Source organism: Taudactylus pleione, unplaced genomic scaffold (genome assembly GCF_031769625.1).
Source record: "Taudactylus pleione unplaced genomic scaffold, aTauple2 ptg000497l, whole genome shotgun sequence".
Taxonomy (NCBI): domain Eukaryota; kingdom Metazoa; phylum Chordata; class Amphibia; order Anura; family Myobatrachidae; genus Taudactylus; species Taudactylus pleione.
In genome coordinates, this window is record NW_028284899.1 from 1875309 (window position 1) to 1897752 (window position 22444).

At 46.3% G+C, this 22444-nt stretch overlaps 1 protein-coding gene across 1 annotated transcript in view; it reads left to right on the forward strand.

The window, feature by feature from the left end:
* The first annotated feature begins 7918 nt into the window (after nucleotides 1–7918).
* Nucleotides 7919–22444, forward strand: part of LOC148502424 (glycine N-acyltransferase-like protein 2) — a 38833-nt gene continuing 24307 nt past the window's right edge. The window contains exons 1-3 of the mRNA XM_088449818.1: nucleotides 7919–7996; nucleotides 8538–8645; nucleotides 22259–22385. Coding sequence (XP_088305944.1) covers nucleotides 7919–7996; nucleotides 8538–8645; nucleotides 22259–22385 — 313 coding nt within the window. The remainder of the gene's footprint in view (nucleotides 7997–8537; nucleotides 8646–22258; nucleotides 22386–22444) is intronic.

Below are 22444 nucleotides of genomic sequence, written 5' to 3' on the forward strand. Positions count from 1 at the left end.
GTTTAGGCACCAGGGAAGGAGGGCGAGGTTTAGGTACTAGGGGAGGAGGCTAAATTTAGGCACTGGGGAGGAAGGGTTGGGATTAGGGTAGGGTTAGGGGTTAGGTATACTTACCTCGAGCCATTGAGATGGTAACCTAGTTGGGATGAGGGCATCAGGATTCTGACTGCTGGCATCCTGTACCCAACCCCGTAAGATATAGCAGCTTCGATTGCATTAGTATAAATCTCAGAATTTTATTTTAGATCCTCATATTTCTTACTTCACACTATATATATTTTAATATTTCACTTAATTTGCTTCATCATTATCTAAAAATATTTTCCTAGTTCTAAATAAATAAAAGTTATGAAAAATAATAATAAGGGTGAATATTTTCCTCTACTCAGAAATGAAACTCTTCATAAACCAAGAAACTAATATAAAAGAGCAATATCATTAAAAAAGTTATATTTTCAAAAGGGCTCATGTGCACTGAGCAGGTTACCCCCCCCTTCCCTTGTTCCTCCCTCTCCATATTTTAGCTTATCACTGTATGAATACACCCCCCATGCACACCAGACACCTGTTGATGAAACTGTGGATTATGCAGAGCTGGGCACACACAGAGATCCATTGATAGTTGGATGACCTGCACCTGGTATACAACTAATGTTATGCTGGCCATTCACTAGGCGATTTCGGGCCGATTGCCCGATTGCCCGTCGCACGATGAATCGTGTGGAAATCATGTATTTTTTAGGTAGGATACGATCCGATGCGCGCTCCCGCCACTCTTAAAACTTATCATATGATCAGATGAGCAGCCCATATTATCTATCGTTATCGAATGTAGATGGTGCCGTGTATTTGTGCATGCGATGCATCGTGTGTCCAACCGGCGTCATTTCAGTGACATTTTGAAGAAGTGAGTGTTCTTTCCATGATCTTTCCTCCTAAACTGCAGATGCATCGTATCGTGAGATCGTATGTACATCGTGTGTCCATCGTGTGGCCGGGACTACCAGGGAGCTGCCGGGGAGTTCAAGGGAAATTGTAAGATGAATCTTATCTTATGCTGGTCATACTAGTGTATGGCCAGCATAAGTGTGCATTGATAATGATGGCAGGCAAATCTTTATCAGCCCCCATTGTGTTAATCAATTTTATACAGTATTATACAGGGTGTTTCACTTGCTATTGGCACCAAAGATTTTCTTATAACTTTTAAAGTAATTTAGTGAAATGTGACACAGATATATCTTGGTCTATGAGAAACAACAGAAATTCATAGCAAAAGTGTTGAAAGTGTTCGCCATTAGCATCCAGGCCAGCTTGAATGTGTTGCTTCATGTTATGGAAGGTTTTAACCAACATATTGGGAGTCACAGTCTCAATTTCCCGTTGAATGTTTTCTCTCAATGCCACGAGAGTCAGTGGCTTGTTGTGGTACACTCAATTTTCACATGCCACTTAGGAAGAAATCCAGTGGTGTAAGGTCAGACAACCTTGGTGGCCAAAGTCCCTTGGAAATGACATGATCATCAAAGAATGAAGCAATTTCAGCCATGTTGGCATTGGAAGTGTGTCAGGTGGCACCATCCTGCTGAAAGTGACCAGTACTGATTTCCTCATCGTCTAACTCAACTATTAAAGACTCTTTGCTTATTTCCATGTAGACTGTGGTATTCACCATTATGTGGAAGAAGATGGGTCTGATAATGCGGCGCCTCGTCAAAGCACACCACACCCCAAGTTTTTCAGCATGAAGGCTTCTCATGTAGTTCATGAGGATTTTCACTTTCATTGGTGAACCAAGTGTAATCCAGACTGGCAGTTGGTGTGGCTCCCCTATTTGAATGTCGGACTGCACTGCCGACTAGGGTGGTGCGACTTTCAATGACTTTTTCCTGTTTCTCATAGACCAAGGTATGTCTGTGTCAAATTTCACTAAACTACATCAATTACTTTAAAAGTTATAAAGAAAAACTTTGGGGCCAATAGTGAGTGAAACACCTCGTATATTATATTTTACTTTTGCAATAGTTCTTTATTTTATGCTTATATTTCCCTCTAATTCCATCCTTTTTATTTTGTTAACTAATAAGTTCTTTTATTATATACCTACAGTACATCTATATAATTTATATATTAATATTATTGTTAAATTGCATGTGTGTGGGCTGTGGCAATAACACCTGTCCCAGTGATGGAGAGATAATACAGGATTGAGTGTGGAAAGACCAATACTTCTTGTATACAGTAGCTGTTAGTCAGCTATGTACTAAACAGGTCTTCTGTCTCTGTAGCTCAGTCTTTCTCACCCTGCAGCAATGTAGCTGCCCCCCCTTTCATCTTTCACATATCCCAAATATCATCACCTGTGCCAAAAAGCATCGTCCAATCAGATCGGAGGGGATGGAGGTCAGCTCAGTGACAGTGATTTATTAATGGCAGCCACCTCTACACAATCTACCTTCTCCCAACAGCACAAATCAGTTCCACTCCTCCACCTGACTGAAGGGTTGAAGACACACTGGCATTTCCCCACACTGAGCAGGACATTGTGTGTTCATTGTTGCTGACCTGTTATTATCTCTCTGAGCCTGAGGTATGTAATAATATCCGTTCACATGCTGATGTGTATCACATATCTCAGGACTGTCCTTATTATGACTCTTTTATGTTCTGCGCAAACTTCATGTCACATAGCTGTGTAGTATGATGCCAGCCCTGGCGGGACGGGAAAGTACCTGTCTATGTGCATTGATAGTCATAGGCTGGCACAATAACTTTTTCTTAGACGACAGAAAAAGTTTACTGAGGTGCTTGACTAAAAAGTGATTGTCAGCCGGACTTTGGGGTGACACTTTAACTCTTTCCACCCTGTGCATTTCTAGCTGAACTCACAGTTATGGAAAGGGGGGCACACAGTGGTTTTACCAGGGCAGATCCCAGCAGCAGAATTTGTGCATAGATATTTGTATGTGCCAGGTGGATAAATAGGTGCATTTCAGCATACTCTATTTATTGTGCATTCACCTTTTTGCGAGGTCGTAATGACTTTTACTATAGGGCTGATTCAAAACCAGGTATAATGCAGGCTTGAAGTCAGCCAGCCACAGAACCTGTGTTATTCATGAGGGTCCCAGTTTAAAGGGATCGCATGGTAAGTCTATGCAAATGCATACATTTGTTTTCCTTTCAGGGTAAATAGTGGCTTCTTTTGCATGTAGCCCACAAATCTGGACACCTTTATTTTTACACTGCAATTTAGATCTTATTTTGGACACACCCCTCCCAAATCTAAATATCTCTGCACATGTTACATCTGCCCCACCTGCAGTGTAGCATTGTTGTTTATATGCACAGTTACTTGCTCTTTCTAACTCCGGGGCTGATTCAGCAAGGATTGCTATTGCGATTACGTACGTAATCGGCCGATTGTTGTGTTCTGTGCACACGTAATCATTGCAGTGGGCGCGTGCAAAGACTCCACTTGCAATCAGGACTGCGATCGCAGTAACTACGCAGACCCATCGCAGGGTGATTGACAGAAAGTACCTTTGGGTGAGGTGACAGGGGGGTGGTTGGCGAAATGCAGGCGTGCCAGTGCATTTGAACACGGTTGCTGGGGCGTGCACAAATTAGCCATTGCGATGCCATACACAGCCCGGCCTTTGACTGCGTGCGATGAAGTTAGCAATTTCTGAGTAAGGTCAGAGCTTCTGCAAGTGCGCGTGAGGCTTCGATTGTTATCAATGTTACCAATGGTTTCGCAGTTTGGCTAAGTATTACGGATGTGTGTAAGTTAAGGGGGTGTCCTTATGTTAGACTCCGTATGGCATTGCGATCGCAATCAGTTTTTTACGTGCATGCGTAATAGCTATTGCAATTGCAATAGTGATCCTTACTGAATCAGGCCCCCTGTTCCCAAATCTGAATCAGGCCCTATATCGGATATCAGATTACACTGATAGCAATGATAGTAATTAAACAATTGCACTGCAAACATATAAATACAGTAGAACACATAATAGCAATCTAACGTAAAAGATTCCTTATATAAAACTGTTAAAAATCTTCCACAAATGTGTTGGCAAAGATTCCAGAACTGAGCTGGGAAGCTTCAGTCCTGACCCTGAGACTCAGGAATATTGGGGTCTGTTTATAAAGCATTTTCACTGGAGAAACGTTTCATTCTATGTCTTACAATTACTGCCAGTGGCTAGAACCTTCTGTATGTTGGTGGGTTTCATATTACTAAGCCAGGCAATATCTATTTAATCAGCCCACGTAATATTTAATACTTTTATTTTAGCCATCACATTGCAGAGGGGCTGAGTTCTATAAAACTCTATTGTGCATACTTGTCACTTACTGGGTGTCCCCTCCGGGAGGGGGGCAAGTTGGCTCGGTGGCAGGACTAGCAGCAGCAAAGTGTGCCGGCTGGTGGGTATGAATGCAGTGAATACTGACATTGTGAAGTGCTGGTTGGGGCCGCGATGATATTGCTGACCCGGACTGCCCAGTTTTCTCTGTAAGTGGACAGCTGTGGACTGGTGTCGGTAGGCACCAGGAGACTTGCCCAGTATTCTGGATGACCAGGAAATCCACCCAATTTGCTGGAGAATAGGAAAGTATACTCTAGTGGTAGCAACAAGGGACCCTAAACCTCTGCTAGTTGGAACAGTATTAGGGTCGGAAGGGTGTACGGTAATATTTGGGGCCTAATTCTAAGTCAGACACAAGTTTAAAAGTGGACTCATCCGGTGATTATCAGCACACTATGCATTCATCGCACTATACATGCTCCCCTTAACTAAAGAGCAGCCAGTTCGTGAAGTGGGTGATACTGGGCAGCTGCTTTGCTCTTTTGCTAGTGATGCCTTTTTCTTACTGATATAGCCTTTTGGGATGGTGGTCACAATAGGTGCATAGCAGATTTGAAAGTGACTGTTAGGCCACACAGAGAGTCCTTAACCAGGATGTTAGGTTTATTGGTAAACAGCAGTAACAGGATATGTAGGAATGCAGTGGTAATTCAGAGGGTTAATAACAAAAACCAGACAAAATGTCATAAACAGTGGTATACAGCAGGTATTAGGTGTCTCACCTTGTGGAGCTAAATGCCTACCCTCCAAAATGACCCATTCCACCAGGTACAAATTGCTCTGCTCCTGGACTTCCCACCTAATTTATGATTGCAGACACCTGTGTTGAACTAGTTAATTGATGAGACAGGTATTTCAAGACAGGTGGCTGCAATCATAAATTAGGCTGGAAGTCCAGAAGCAGAGCAATTTATACTTATTGGAATGGGTCATGTTGGAGGGTAGGTAAATGCAGTGTGTCTGCACAGCACTGTATCACTCTACACAGTAAAATCGCTGCTGTATGCATATGTGCAGTAGCAGATCAGGTCAGAGGTCACATCTTCCAGCAGACTCTGGGTCTTAATGCCCAGTATGTACTGTATGCACTATGGGGTAAATTTACTAAGATTCGTTTTGGTCCCGGTTTTCAACTCGGATAGGATCGATCAAAAACGGACGTTTTTTTCACTTATAAAATCTAGAATTTACCCTGCTTCCAGTTTTGACTGGATCGTTTTGATTGATGGTATATTTCAGTAGTTCTCAAACTCAGTCCTCAGGACCCCACACAGTTCATGTACTCATTACTCACTGACACATTTTAAAAGATCCACAGGTGAAGCTAATTATTTCAATTGTGATTCTGTCAGGAGACCTGCAAAACATGCACTGTTTAGGGTCCTGAGGACCGAGTTTGAGAACCTGTGGTGTATTTGGTCGATCCTGTCCATTTTGAAGCCCCGATTTCCCTGCCTGAATTTCTCTCCCGAACAAGCAGGCTGCACATATAAGTGAAATATGTGTAGACTGCTTGTTTATTTTTTTTTATTTTAGGGGTTAATTTTAATTAAAAAAATTGACGTGGGGTCCCCCCCCAAAAGGCTAACCAGCCCCGGACTGGTCAGCCAGTCCTGGTTCCTAACATTACGGGGAACAAAACGAGTAGGGTTCCATTGTAATTTAAGAACTAGCACCTGGCTGCAGGGCCAGTGCTGGTGTTAAGTATAGGGGACAAAAATGCGTAGGGGTGACCGGCTTGGGGGAATGCTTTGGCCCTGGAGACCCGGTAATAGGGTCTCCTGGCTGTGGCATTACACCCCAGTTGGTTTGGGTCCAGTGCTGGTTTTTAATATAGGGGGACTAAAAACACAATAAACATTAATAAACATTCACAAATCACACTGATTTGTGTATGTTTGATTGCAACTCGCAGCTCAGGAGGTGGTGCATTTGAAAGTTCTATTGACTCCCCAATTTGGCTGTAAAATGGCCGAATATAGCAAAACGAATAATGGTAAATTCCCGATTTAGGCAGAAATTAATGAAAAGTACTTCTGATTTGAGCCGATGGTGCATTAATTTCTATTTGGTAAAACCGGCGGAATTTGCGGCATTAACTCACCAAATTTCAACCCCAAAAGATGAACAAATCACCCGACTTTAATGATAGTAAATTCCCGGTTTGCAAAAAAGTGATTTTATCACCCGAGCTAGCAATCTCGGATCAACACGAATCTTTGTAAATTTCCTCCTTAGAGTAAAGAGTGCCGGAGAGCGCTGTGGGCCTGATTCAGACCCGCTCACTAGATGCGTTCGCATGCAGCTGTCAGCTCCCAAAAGTATGCAAATCCCACGAAAGCACGCCAAGGCATTAGCACGCCCACTATGTCTTGGCATGCGATCGCGGTGTGTATTTAGCCACCCACCTGTCTGTCTTAAGATGCCCACTTTAGTGATACACATCATCTCCAGGAAGTGTATACAACTATTGTTAACATCGAGTACCATCGGATCTGTACACAGCATTTGTGGCTGATCATACCCTACCGCAAGCACTGCGAATGCTTCAGTGTGTAATTCAGCCATGCGACGTGTACTACTGTATGACGCTGCGTCTTAATTATGCACGCCTCTGAAACAGCATTAAGACGCTCAGACACGCCTGTGTTCGCACCATCACTCACCCATTTCCATCGACCAACCCGTCACCACCCACAAACGGCTCGCCCTGTCACTCAATCTAGCGAGGCATCTATATACAAGGAGCGATCGCTTTGCGATCGCATGGACTGGCTCACGTACGCACACTGAGTCTTGTACGCATGCGCACATTGCTAACATCGGCAGGCTACGTGCGAATGCTGCTAAGCGAATGGGTCTGAATCAGGCCCTGTGCTCTAACATTCTGATGGATCTCTTGCAACCAGCATCGGGTGGCCAATAATGATGATGACGGTTGTGGCTGCATCTGGGAAAAGAGTGAGTTCTCACATAGATGGACGGATGCTCATATTAACGTAAGGTAGTAAACATACTTGCTGAATTCCTAGCCACCCCCTTCGGAGGGCATTCGTAAGGTTAACAGTAAATGAAATGCATTTATTTTTTTACTGTTTTTCCTTCTTTAAAAGTGATGATAATAATAATAATAATAATAATAATAATAATAGTAGTAATAATACATTATTATTATTATTATTATTATTATTATTATTATTATATTTAGGTTGCTCCTCTTTTTTTTAATTCCGGGTATACTAAATACATTTGTCTGAGATCCTGATTTGCTTTCTGCAAGGCATTGGCTTAAACTTTCATAGAGTGAATAATATAGGGCTACATATAATAAATACATTATCTCTCAGTTCTAATATTATTTATTAATTTAGGTTAACTCTATAACTCCATTAGTATCATATTTGATACATGAGTTTGTGTGACTTTTAGTTTATGTGTCAGGTTTTACATGGTTAATAATATAAATAAATCTTTCTTTCTAGCAATACAGAAATCAGAGATACTTTGAAATCTAATCAAATAATTTTTGTTATTCTCTCCTCAGAATGCTCCTTCTGACTGACACCTCCAGCCTCATTACTCTGCGGAAAGCTCTGACCCACAGTCTCCCGGACTCGCTGAAGGTGAGTGAGAAAATGTTCTCCTTACATGGAATCACAGCGAGGATTCAGATATGCCGTATTGTTGCTACAAAAGGCAAATCTACAGTGACCATGACACAAGCTCTGCAGAAGTGTGACTTTACTGAGAGCATATACAAACTAACATGGCCACCAGGAGTTCTTCTGGGGCAAGAGAGTGGTTGGCAGGTAAAACTTCTGCCAACCACACAGCACACATCTACAGTTACTATTACTGACAACTCTCAACACCCCACACCCTCCTCCTGCAGGGACAAGGCATCTCCTGGCACTCACAGTAGTGAACAATCCATCCATACATCGCTGCTGGAGAAGAGAGGCTGTGTTTGGGTATCAGACAGCCAGTGAGAGCTGTAAATAGTGTGGGGGATAGTACTTTCCTATTCATCTCTCTGCTTGCACTAGACAGACACAACAGTAGATTAAATAATAAGATTCTCTTATTTTGCTTATCCTAGATGCTGCTACCTAAGCTATATGCCTCCATCTGGTTCCTTATTTCTTATCTCTGCCAATCATACAGGTGTGTGGAGCTTTGCATAATATGATCCCCAAAAACCCTTTCAGGCTACAAGTTCTGGTGGACCAATGGCCGGACTTCACTTCTGTTGTATGTCGCCCCCCACTGGAGGTGAGTTTGTAGCTTGTGACTGAAAATTACTACAGACCATGGTTTTCCTTATTTTATATTTCACCAATCTATTTTATTAAAGTAAATTAATCCAGCTGCTACAGTAAGGGTTGGCTCACATAAACTGTACAAACTAGAACAAAGTACTCACTGCTTTTTTTTTATGGCGTAAAAGCAAGAGACAAAACTCTCTTTTTAGGGAACACTTTAGATAATGAAGTATTAAAACTAGGGGTGTGCACCGGCCACTTTTCGTGTTTTGTGTTTTGATTTTGGATCTGGATCTTTCTTCGTGTTTTGGATCTGGATTGGTTTTGCCAAAACCACCCTTCCGTGTTTTGGGTTCTGGGTTTTGTGTTTTGGATCTGTATTTTTTTTTAAAAAAGCATAAAAACAGCTAAAATCACAGAATTTGTAGGTTTTTCTGCTCCTATGCTATTATTAACCTCAATAACCTTAATTTCCACTCATTTCCAGTCTATTCTGAACACCTCACACCTCACAATAGTGTTTTTATGTCCAAAACGTTGCACCGAGGTAGCTGGATGACTATGCTAAGCGACACGAGTGGGCGGCACAAACACGTGACCCATCTAGGCGTGAAACTGCAGTGGCAGACAGGATGGCAGTTTGAAAAACTAGGCCCCAAACTGTACATAATGCAAAGAAAAAAAAGAGGTGCAAGATGGAATTCTCCTTGGGCCCTCCCACCCACCCTTATGTTGTATAAACAGGACATGCACACTTTAACAAACCAATCATTTCAGCGCCAGGGTCTGCCACACAACTGTGGCTGAAATGATTGGTTCGTTTGGGCCCCCACAAAACAAGCTGGCAATTAATGTGTCCCTGCACAAACTGGCTCTATGGAGGCAAGATGTCATCCTCATCCTCCTCATCCACCGATTCCTCACCCTCTTCAGTGTGTACATCCTCATCCTCACAAAGTATTAACTCGTCCCCACTTGAATCCACCACCACAGGTCCCTCTGTACCTTCTGGAGGCTGGTCTCCCTGGAAGAGCTGATAATTCATTTTGATGAACATCATCTTCTCCACATTCTGTGGAAGCAACCTCCTACGCCTTTCGCTGACAAGGTTCCCGGCTGCACTAAACACTCTTTCGGAGTACACACTGGAGGGGGGGCAACTCAGGTAAAATAGAGCCAGTTTGTACAGGGGCCTCCAAATTGCCTCTTTTTCCTGCCAGTACAGGTATGGACTGTCTGCCATGCCTACTTGGATGCTGTCACCGATGTAATCCTCCACCATTCTGTCAATGGTGACAGTATCATATGCAGTGACAGTAGACATGTCAGAAATTGTTGCCAGGTCCTTCAGTCCGGACCAGATGTCCAAACTTGGTCCTGCCTGCCCTGCATCACCGCCAGCGGGTTGCTTAGGATACCTAAGTTTTTTCCTGGCAGCCCCAGTTGCAGGAGAAAATGAAGAAGGAGCCGTTGACGTGTCACGTTCCGCTTCAGCTGACAGTGTGTTCACCAGCAGGTCTTTGCACCTCTGCAGGCTTGTGTCGGCCGGAAAGAGAGACACCACATAGGCTTTAAACCTAGGATCGAGCACGGTGGCAAAAACGTAGTGGTCTGATTTCAACAGATTGACCACCCTGGAATCCTGGCAAAGCGAATGAAGGGCTTCATCCACAAGTCCCACATGCCGAGCGGAATCGCTCCGTCTTAGCTCCTCCTTCACTTTCTCCAGCTGCTTCTGCAAAAGCCTGATGAGGGGAATGACCTGACTCAAGCTGGCAGTGTCTGAACTGACTTCACGTGTGGCAAGTTCGAAGGGCTGGAGAACCTTGCACAACACGGAAATCATTCTCCACTGCGCTTGAGTCAGGTGCATACCCCCTCCTTTGCCTATGTCATAGGTGGATGTATAGGCTTGTATGGCCTTTTGCTGCTCCTCCATCCTCTGAAGCATATAGAGGGTTGAGTTCCACCGCGTCACAACCTCTTGCTTCAGGTGATGGCGGGGCAGGTTCAAGAGTGTTTGCTGGCGCTCCAGTCTTCGGCACGCAGTCGCTGAATGGCGAAAGTGGCCAGAAATTTTTCGGGCCACCCAAAGCGTCTCCTGCACGCCCCTGTCGCTTTTCAGAAAATTCTGCACCACCAAGTTTATTGTGTGAGCAAAACATGGGACGTGCTGGAATTTGCCCAGATGTAATGCCCGCACAATATTGGTGGCGTTGTCAGATATCACAAATCCCCAGGAGAGTCTAAGTGGGGTAAGCCACTGGGCGATGATTTCCCTCAGTTTCTCTAAGAGGTTGTCGGCGGTGTGCCTCTTACTGAAACCGGTGATACACAGCGTAGCCTGCCTTGTAACGAGCTGGCATTTCTGAGATGCTGCTACTGGTGACGCTGCTGCTGTTGCTGCGTAAGGTGATACATCTACCCAGTGGGCTGTCACAGTCATATAGTCCTTAGTCTGCCCTTTTCCACTTGTCCACATGTCCGTGGTTAAGTGGACATTGTGTACAACGGCATTTTTCAGGACACTGAGGACACTTTTTCTGACGTTTCTGTACAGTCTCGGTATCGCCTGCCTAGTGAAGTGGAATCTAGACGGGATTTGGAACCGGGGACACACTACCTCCATCAATTGTCTAAATCCCACTGCACTAATGGCGGATACCGGACGCACGTCTAACACCAACATAGCAGTCAAGGCCTCAGTTATACGTTTTGCTTCAGGATGACTGCTGTCGTACTTCATCCTCCTCGCTAAGGACTGTTGGAGGGTCAATTGTTTAGTAAAAGTAGTGGTGTTCCTACTTCCTCTCTGGGATGATGAACGACTCCCAGCAGCAGCAACAGCAGCAGCGGCAGCAGTAGGCGTAGCAATGCAGGATCCTCCAGAGGAATCCCGGATAGGAGAGTCAGTCATGCCAGTGATATGGCCTGCAGGACTACTTCCGATCCTGACTAAGGAGGAAATTGACGAGGAGGGAGTTGACGGTGTGGTTTGCAGGCGCTTGGATACAACAGGACAACGGGATTTAGGTGTCCCTGGACTGCTTACGGTCTTAGCCAAAGTTTCTGAACTTGACAGTAACTTTTTATGAACGCGCTGCAGGTGCCGTATAAGGGAGGATGTTCCTAGGTGGTTGACGTCCCTACCCCTACTTATTTCACCTTTACATATGGTACATATGGCAAGACAGTTGTTGTCCGGATTTGGATAGAAATATTGCCAGACCAAAGAGGTGGAATGTTTGGTCTTCTGCCCAGGCATGACCGTGATGGGCTTTTTCATCCCACGGACAACAACTGTCTCCCCCGGAGCCTGATTTAAACAAACCACATCACCATCAGAATCCTCCTCGCCAACTTCCTCCTCAGCGCCAGCTACACCAGTATCCTCATCCTGTTGTACTTCAACAGTGACATCTTCAATTTGCATATCAGCAAGTGGACTGTGGGTGCTCCTTTCAGCACTTGCAGGGGGCGTGCAAATGGTGGAAAGAGCCACCTCTTCCCGTCCAGTGCTGGGAAGGTCAGGCATCGCAACCACCACCACACTTGGACTCTCCTTGGGGATTTGTGATATCTTCTTAGAAAGCACAGTTCTTCGCTGTGCTTTTGCCAGCTTAACTCTTTTGATTTTTTTAGTGGGAGGAGGGCTTCCATCGTCATGTGAAGCTGAACCACTAGTCATGAACATACTAGGGATCGACCTTAGCCGTTCCTTGCCACTCCGTGTCGTAAATGGCATATTGGCAAGTTTACGTTTCTCTTCAGCTGATTTAAATGTCTTTTTCAAGGTCATTTTCCTGAACTTTGCCATTTGGGATTGTATGTGCCCTCTACTATGACATTGGGCATCGGCCTTGGCAGACGACGTTGATGGCATGTTATCGTCTATGTCATGACTAGTGGCAGCAGCTTCAGCACTAGGAGGAAGTGGTTCTTGATCTTTCTCTATTTTATTTTTATCGGAGAAAGTTTGGTCCTCCATTTATGTTATATCGATTTGATATATACGTGCGGCTAAACACAGAAAATAATTTTTTTTTTGGTTTGGACTGGAGTGTACTTTCGGGGGTTACAGCACCCTTTAACGGTCAAGCCAGCCGGCCCTTTACTTATGACACAGGCGCACGCTTGGCACTACTTTGTTGATGCACGTGCGGCTACTGCGCACACAATTCACAAACACAGAAAATAATTTTTTTTTTGGTTTGGACTGGAGTGTACTTTGGGGGTTACAGCACCCTTTAACGGTCAAGCCAGCCGGCCCTTTACTTATGACACAGGCGCACGCTTGGCACTACTTTGTTGATGCACGTGCGGCTACTGCGCACACAATTCACAAACACAGAAAATAATTTTTTTTTTGGTTTGGACTGGAGTGTACTTTCGGGGGTTACAGCACCCTTAACGGTCAAGCCAGCCGGCCCTTTACTTATGACACAGGTGCACGCTTGGCACTACTTTGTTGATGCACGTGCGGCTACTGCGCACACAATTCACAAACACAGAAAATAATTTTTTTTTTGGTTTGGACTGGAGTGTACTTTCGGGGGTTACAGCACCCTTAACGGTCAAGCCAGCCGGCCCTTTACTTATGACACAGGCGCACGCTTGGCACTACTTTGTTGATGCACGTGCGGCTACTGCGCACACAATTCACAAACACAGAAAATAATTTTTTTTTTGGTTTGGACTGGAGTGTACTTTCGGGGGTTACAGCACCCTTAACGGTCAAGCCAGCCGGCCCTTTACTTATGACACAGGCGCACGCTTGGCACTACTTTGTTGATGCACGTGCGGCTACTGCGCACACAATTCACAAACACAGAAAATAATTTTTTTTTGGTTTGGACTGGAGTGTACTTTCGGGGGTTACAGCACCCTTTAACGGTCAAGCCAGCCGGCCCTTTACTTATGACACAGGCGCACGCTTGGCACTACTTTGTTGATGCACGTGCGGCTACTGCGCACACAATTCACAAACACAGAAAATATATTATTTTTTTAGCACTTGGGGGGAGCACCCCTGATGGACAGAGCACCCCCTGGACAACACTACAGCACTCCTTTAGGACTGGGACACTGCACAGGACTTTGGAGTGGACACAGCCCCTATGGAGAACTGACTGCACAACACAGTCCAGCCAGCCCCTATGGACTTTGAAGTAGTGGACACAGCCCCTATTAACAACAGCAGCACAGCACAACACAGCCAGCCCCTATGGACTTTGAAGTAGTGGACAACAGCAGCACTACACTACACTACACTACACTACACTACACAGCCCTAACTCCCACCCTCCCTCTTCACTGTCCACAGCCGAGTGAGAAAATGGCGCCGACGCGGGTACCTTATATAGGATCCAAAACCCGCGAGACTCGGAAGGCGGGATGATGACGTTTTGCCTCGATTTCAGATCCGAGTCAGGCGGGAAAAGTCGAGCCTGACTCGGATCGGACTCGGATCGGGGGGGCTCGGGGGGGTTCGGATTTCAGAAATCCGAACCCGCTCACCCCTAATTAAAACATAACTTTTTATCACTATCAAAAGGGATATTATGCCAACCTCTTACCCAGAGAATCATGTGTGCATATATGCACACAAAAACATATTCATTCATATAAATGTATATTATTGCACTAATATGTACCAATCTGACCAAGAATATAAACAATTGTCTGGTTACCTTTATGCAAATGCAGTGTACCTCATGGCATAGTAATCTATTACCACCAGTGTGTAAGGTATAAACGCACCCAAAACAGGATATTACATATATCGCTGTCCTGTATGTCACTTTCTTAATACAGAGATATTTTATATAATTTCACCAGAAATACATTCAGTTGGCCTAGAAAGTCAATAATTATTTAATAAGGCACAATTATTAACATTAACTCTCCTAATACATATAGGGGCATATTCAATTGGGTGCGAGAATAGCAAAAAAAAACCCTGCACCAGAGAGGTTTTTCCTGCAGGTGCAGGATTTTTGCTATTCAATTAGGTGCTGGGTTTTTTCAATTATGAGCGCCGGGAGGTTTTTTCCTCGCACCTCCAGAGCAAGTCAGATTTTTCCTAAAATCATTAATTTTAGGAAAAATCAGCAGGACTTGCTCTGGTACCCCGGTGGCACCCCTTCCTGAGGACTAAGGGGTCTATTTAGTAAGCAGTGTTAGGAGACAGAGTGAAAAGTGGTAAGAAAGTGATAAGGTGCCAGCCAGTCAGTTCCCAACTGTCATTTTTCAAACACAGACTGTGAGATGACAGTTGGAAGCTGATTGGTTGGCACCTTTTCACTTTCTTATCACTTTTCACTCTGTCTCCTAACACTGCTTACTAAATAGACCCCTGAGTAAGCAAATTAAAATTTCCAATTAGCTTAATTAGTCCTTAATTACTCACAATCCGAAGCGGTCTCTGCTGCATCCAGCATCAGTGTCACGACCAGGGTTTTGTGGCCCTTACCGGTGAGAGCGCTGTCCTTCTGGTGTGGAGACTGGCATTGCGTGTACGCAGAGGTCTGCCAGCGTTGGGCCATCCTGGCAAGGGTGTCTAGTGGTGTATCCGCGTCACAGGTGTCTGGGCGCCACCATGTTGTCTTTGGCCATGTGACATAGCAGGCCAATCGTCTGCGAGTCACCTGCTCTCTCTGGCCTATCACGTTCCGTTACTGGATACTTAAGGGTGTTTGGAGCGCTTTGTAGTTGCCAGTGCAACGTGTTCACAGCGTCAGCTGTGAGAGAGAGTACTCTGCGCTCCTGTACCTTAGACTTGTGCTCTGGTGCTTGCCCTAGCTCCTTGTCAGCCTCCGGCTCCCTGCATAGCCTGCACCACTCTGCCTTGCACTCCGCTGGAGATCAGTTCTGCACCTTCCACCAGACCCACTCCTGCCTGAACCTGGCTCCTCAGTTAACCCATTCCTGCGCAGCAATCATCACAGCATTACCGGATTCTCCTTTCAGCCATCATCACAGCATTACCGGATTCTCCTTTCAGCCATCATCACAGCATTACCGGATTCTCCTTTCAGCCATCATCACAGCATTACCGGATTCTCCTTTCCGTCATCATCATAGCATTACCGGATTTCCCTGTCAGCCATCATCACAGGATATCTCTCTCAGCCACTATTCAGCACACCAGGATATCCACTTCACTCTTACAGTCTACCTGGATTCACCTCATTCATCTCTGTCACTGATCTGGACATTTATTCCCTCTCACTGCAGTTCCCTCCTGCCACATATATACAGTCAGTGATTATGGGGTCTATTTATTAAGCAGTGAAAAGCGTAGAGAAGTGGACCAGTGGAGAAGTTGCCCATAGCAACCAATCAGCTTCTACGTACAGTATTATTTTATACACTGTACTTGATAAATGTTACTTCAAAGCTGATTGGTTGCTATGGTCAACTTCTCCACTGGTTCACTTCTCCACACTTTTCACTGCTTGATAAATAGACCCCTATGTCAGTGTGTGCAAGTGTTTCTACTTCAGGGTCCATAGGGTATCCACAGGATACCTTGGGGTATAGGCGATGGCGGCAGACATCCAGGCACCACAGAGTTAAATTTTCAGCCTCCCAGGATGCACTGGGGTCCCTCTCCTATACCCCGCCCCCGAGCCTCAGGCCACTCAGTTTTCGTCGTGCCTGGCCGGACCAGTCGCACCGTACAGAGGGGGGTCTTTTTAAGGCCCCTGAATATTTCTTCGTAGCTGTGGCTGCACAACTAGAGTGCTCCAGGATAGGACAGTCAGTATTGATGTCCATGCTGTCACTCCTACACCCCGCCGGTACCAGAACGCCGGTACCGATCCGGGGATGCTGGTAGGTAGCTGGGGTCACAGCTAGCGGTGATCCCGGCTACCTGGACTGTGGCCGGATGCACGGGGAACAAGGTAAGCGGCGGGGTCCCGCGGTGGGCACCCGCCGGTAACACAGTCCTGTTTGGTCCCCAGGCAGGGGGCTCCCTGGGGACCGGGGCCAGGTACTGATCCTGCGCCTTCTACTAGACCACCAGGGACAGCGGGCCACAGCATGTGCGGTACAGCGCGGTGTCCCAGGGGTTAATAGCAAGCCAGGGGAGAACGCCTTCCCTGTCTCACAGCCGGCGTCTCCCCCGCTGCACAGTGCCATTCCACAGCGGTCTGAGCGGGCTGTGTCAGCGCTCCTCCCCGGGCCCGCCTCCTCTCTGCTCCTCACCCATTTTCTCACTACATGTGCTGGGGATGGCAAACGCTGCTGGAAGCTGATACAGATGCCATTGCGGTCCGGGTCCCCCGCATACCTCTCCTTCAATAAGGTCAGTGTATGCAGCACTGTTTCCTACCAGGCTCTGGTCTGTGTAGTTGATCGCAGTGCTTGTAATGCAGGATATTATCTGTGCATTGTATGTGACTTAAATGCTAGTGCTGTTTGCCTGTACTTTCATTTCTGACTATCAGCCTTTTTCCTATCCCTGTTCTTCTGCTACAGCCCTTGCGGTGCGGTGTTGCAGGGTGTTTATTACCTCACAGTAAACGTGTTTTTTCTGTGTGGGAGGTCACATACGCTCCGTTCACATTCCTCATGTCTGAAAGTGAACGAGGATATCCTCTTCCAGCTATAATGTACTGATATCATGTGCAGTTAGCGGAGGGATATGGAGACGCTGAGGGTTTATGGAGGGCATGTTGTATTATATATCACGCCCCATTTCTGTCACTGTGCTGCACAAAAAAGGGGACCGCCCTCGGCTGGCTAAGATGCTTCCAGCCTTTGTGGGCAACGCCCCCTGCGTTTCCCCATAAGGGTTATTGCAGCCTGTGGTGGTCTCATCACATGCAGGGGTCCCTGGACATTTGATGGTACCCCAGTGTATCCTGTTTTTCGCCCCCCCAGGTCTCGCAGGAGCCTGTGTGGGTGAATTTATTGTCCAAATGGTATAGCACCTGATGGACGTTTTACAGGGGAAGTCACCATTTCGGCCTTCTAAACGTCCTTTCGGGTCTCAGACGGGTAAAGGCATGATGTCTGTTGACGGTGACATTATTGACTTTTTCAGACACGAGCCCCTTAGTGCAAAGGAGGCGTAGTCTGGGTCTAAAGTCTATATACCTGGCCTTCTACGGGCAGTCCGTGCGGCTTTGGTTATTACATATCCCCCGTGGCTAAATCCAAATATGTCTTCTTTAAGGATAAGGGTGTTGCCACTGTAATTCCTCTATCTGGTCAGGTGGATCATTTAGAGGAGGCGTGGAAAATCTGGGTAAGCGGTTCCAGCCTCAAAAACGGTTGACTTTTTGCATACCCCTTTTGCGGATAATTACATTTCCGAATGGGAGTTACCTTTACGGGTAGATTCTCATGTTACACGTCTTGTGAGGAGTGCTACGTTGCCCATGCCCTCCAGGTCCTCTTTGAAGGAGGTTCCAGATTGCAAGGTGCAAATATATCTAAAATCCAATATTCCCTTGCTGGAGGGGCTTCCAGGCCGGCTATAGCTGTGTGCTGGGGGGACAGAGCCATGGAGCGCTGAGTAGGTAACTGGATCTCTGCACACTGACTCTCCAGCAGAGCAGGTGGATAGTGGCAAATCCTCAGAGACTTTGCCACGTTCATAATGAGATGGTCTTACATATAGCCTGCTCCTTTCCAGAATCTCCTCGGCAGCAGTAGCGGCTTGCCGCTCCCTGTGGTTGCGCTCTTGGAAAGCGGACGCAGATTCCATTTGGAATGCTTTGCCTTTTACGGGACAAGTCCTGTTTGGCCCTCGTCTGGACGCAATTGTGGCCCTGCAGGTAGCAGCTACGTCTGCGTGTCTGCCATCGGCTACAGTCCCATCAGGGTCTGGGGCTTTGTCTTTTCGGCCCTGTGAGGCCAGGGTAAGTCTAAAATACAGCTTTCCAACACAGTAGGCAGGAAATCTGCTCAGCCATAAGAACAGGCTTGGAGTACAAGACGTCCTACTCCCAGGTTGGACTATAAGCCTTCAGCCTCACAGGACGGGCCTCCTCTCGGGAGACCCCAGAGTTGGAGGCTGGCTTCTCCAGTTCGCCCAGTGCTGGTGTCTGACCACCACGGACACTGGGGTAAGAGAAGTATTTTCTTGAAGGTATGTCCTCTCCTCCCGGTAAAAGCCTCCCAGACGGTTTTTCGTTACAGGTCTTCTGTCAATTCAGGACAAGGCCCTGTAATTTTTGAGGGTGTTACACTCCAGGCAGGAGTTATAGTACCTATTCCGTTGCCCCAAAGGGGAACGAGGTATTACTCCATCCTCTTTCTGGTACAGACACCCAATGGGTCTTACCAGGACATTCTCAACCTCGAATCCTTCAACAAATTCTTAAGGGTTCCTCGGTTCGGGAGGGGGACCCTGCATTCCATCATTCAATGGAGCCTGGGAAATTTGTGGTGTCGTTGGATGTATTCAGGGTGACTACCTGAATATCCCTCTTTTCTTAGCACACCAGTGTTTTCCTCAGGTTTGCAGTGGTCGATAAGCATTTCCAGTTTCTGGCATTACCCCTTGGTCTGGCCTCCGTGCCTCACGGTTTACCAGGGTCATGGCAGTTATGGCAGCCCACCTGCGGATGCAGGGGGTCTGCTTGTTACCCTATCCGGGCGACCTCCTGTTGTTACCACGGTCCCCAGAGATACTTCAGTGCCATATGCAACGGACAATATCTGTGTTGCTACGTTAGGGCTGACTGATAAACTGGAAATGGTCCTCTCTGATTCATCACAGAGGATGATCCATATCCCAACATCGGTTGATCTTTGTGATTGAGGAAAAGATCTCTGCATTACAGGCAAAGGTACGCAGTTGCCTGCAGAGTCGCCGAGTGTCTATTCACTTGGCAATGTGGTTCCTGGGTTCCAGGGTGTTGCTGTTCGACATGGTGGAGAGTACCCAGCTTCACTCTAAACCTCTTAAAAACTTGATCCTCTCCTCTCTCTGAGCAGTATTCAAGGCTCTCCAGCATGCAGGATAGGTCCTCCACGGAAATACCATTCAGGTACAGTCTGACAACGCCATCATGATGGCTTATGTAAACCACCTAGGAGGTTCCCGAAGTCAGGCGACACTAACAGTGGTGTCCCGAATTCTGGCTTGGGTGGAAGGCTATATCCCTGCCGTCATCGGCAGTGTTCATTCAGGAATCCTCAGATGGAAAGCAGGCTTTCTCAGCCGTCAAGACGTGCATTCAGGGAAATGTCCTCTTTATCAGGAGGTGTTCAATCTTCTGGTGAACAAGTGGAGCCTTTCAGAGATGAGACTCTTCTGATAGACGTAGGTAGGTCCAGTGGACCTTCCAAGTGGTGTACCTCGTCCCTCCGTTATCCCTTCTTCCTCCAGTAATAGCAAGAAGGAGGCACGCTCCAGCTGATAGCTCCAGCGTGGGCCAGATGGCACTATTACTCAGATCTTCGGAGCCTCTCAATTAACACTCCGAAGCTGTTGCCTCTACGCCCGGACTTGTTGTCTCGGGATCCTGGCTGATACCCAGACCTGGGTTGTCTGTCCTTGACGGTGTGGCGGTGGAGACTGCCTTCTTAAGGTCTAGGAGTTTTTCCAGCTCTATAGTTAACAGGGGCTCTGTCCATGCTAAGAGCTTGGAAGCTTTTATCTGCAAGAATTTACCATTGGGTATGGTATACTTTCTTTCAGTTGTGTCGCCCTAGAGGCTAGGCTCCTCAGGTATTCTGGATATCCAGAGGTTGGCTTTCCTACAGGTGGGCTTAGATAATGGTCTTCGCCTTGCTTACCTGAAGGTGCAGGTTTCTGCCCTGTTAGTATGGTTTCAGTGTAGGATTGCTACTCTTCCTGATGTCCGCACTTTTGTGCAGGGTGTAAGTTATATTCAGCATCCCTTTGTTCCACCTGTGGCTCCTTGGGATTTGGCTGTGGTCCTTAGGGCTATCTGAGGACCGCCATTTGATCCACTGGGCTCAGTGGATTTCAAATGGCTTACGGCTAGGACTGTGTTCCTTCTGGCTCTTAATTTGGCCAGTAGGATCTCAGAATGGGAGGCTCTGTCATGTAGACCTCCCTTTTTCTCATCTTTCCTAGGAACAGGGCAGTGCTTCGCACTTGCCCTGGTTTTTTACCTACGGGGGTGTCTAGTTTCCACATCAATGAGGAAATTATAGTACCGGCCTTTACTTCCCCAGTCCTGTTTGCTGGTGAGGCCTATTTGTGGTACGGACGCTAAGAATTTAAGTTGACCGTACCAGTCCATTTAGGAAATCAGACTCTCGGTTTTGTCCTTTCTGGTTTCCATAAAAAGGGTTGGCCTGCCACTACGCTAACTTTGGCAGGATGGATTCACAGGTCTTACTGTTCCATCCTCTATTAAAGCTCTTCCACTAGGTCTGTGGGTCCTTCGTGGGCAGCTCGACGTGGCGCCTCAGCGGTGATTGGCAGCCACGTATGCTTTTGATACTTTCGCCTCTCAGGATGCTTTCGGTGGCGGATTCTCCTTACAGCACAGGAGCGTACCCACCCTTAAAGGATACTGCTTTGGGACATCCCCAAGGTATCCTGTGGATACCCTATGGACCCTGAAGTAGAAAATATGAGATATGGTAAGAACTTACCCTTGTTATCTCTATTTCTACGAAGTCCATAAGGTTCCACAGGACTCCCGCCCTGTCGCACCTGTACTGCAGATGGGCTTTGATCTGGTTACCGGTTTCTCCGTCTCCTTCTGGTGAGAATGTGATTCTTGTGTGTTCCAGACTGTCTTCTCTCTCTTTTTTTGCTCCTGCTCCGGCCTATTGCTTGTTACGAAACTGAGTGGCCTGAGGCTCGGGGGCGGGGTATAGGAGAGGGACCCCAGTGCATCCTGGGAGGCTGAAAATTTAACTCTGTGGTGCCTGGATGTCTGCCGCCATCGCCTATACCCCAAGGTATCCTGTGGAACCCTATGGACTTCGTAGAAATAGAGATAACAAGGGTAAGTTCTTACCATATCTCATATTTTGTAATTGCTTGCAAGTGTGTATGAGTGAGTGTGTGCTTTCTCCCTCTGAAACTCTTCCGCCTCTTTCTATCCCCTTGTTTTGTATTGCCAATTGTCTTTCTCTCCCACTATTATCTCTCTGTTCTCCTTGCCTATCTGTTATTTTTGATGAGAGGGCTGTCATTTTATAATAATAGATTATGGGGTCTATGTACTAAGCAGTGATATGTGACAGAGTGAAAAGTGATAAGCAAGTGATAAGGTGCAGGCCAATCAGCTCCCAACTGTCATCTCACAGGCTGTGTTTGAAAAATTACAGTTGGGAGCTGATTGGCTGGCACTTATCACAGACTTACCACTGCTTAGTACATAGACACCTATGTATTACCAGTTATTTATGTAGCGCACACATCTCCTGCAGCGCTTTACAGAGAATATTTGGCCATTGAAGTCAGTACGTGCCCCAGTGGAGCTTACAATCAATATTCCCTACCACATGTACACACACTAGGGATAATTCTTTTTTGTCAATAGCCAATTAACCTATCAGTATATTTTTGGAGTTTTGGAGGAAACCAGAATCCCTGGAGGAAACCCCTTACATCATCCATGCTGCCCATCCTGTATAACTTCCCATTTTATCATTTATAATTTATTTTTTCTTTCCTAGGAAATGATGGAACCCTTTAACCCTCACAATGATGCTTATTATATGTTCACTAAACACCCACAAAGTCTGTCCCAGATGCTGCACGATCCCCGGGTAATAAATTGGAACAAGGAAGTACATATAGAAGGTGAGGAGAACAGATTTTGTGAACTGAAAACTAAAATTTAGTATATCTTTCACTCTGGC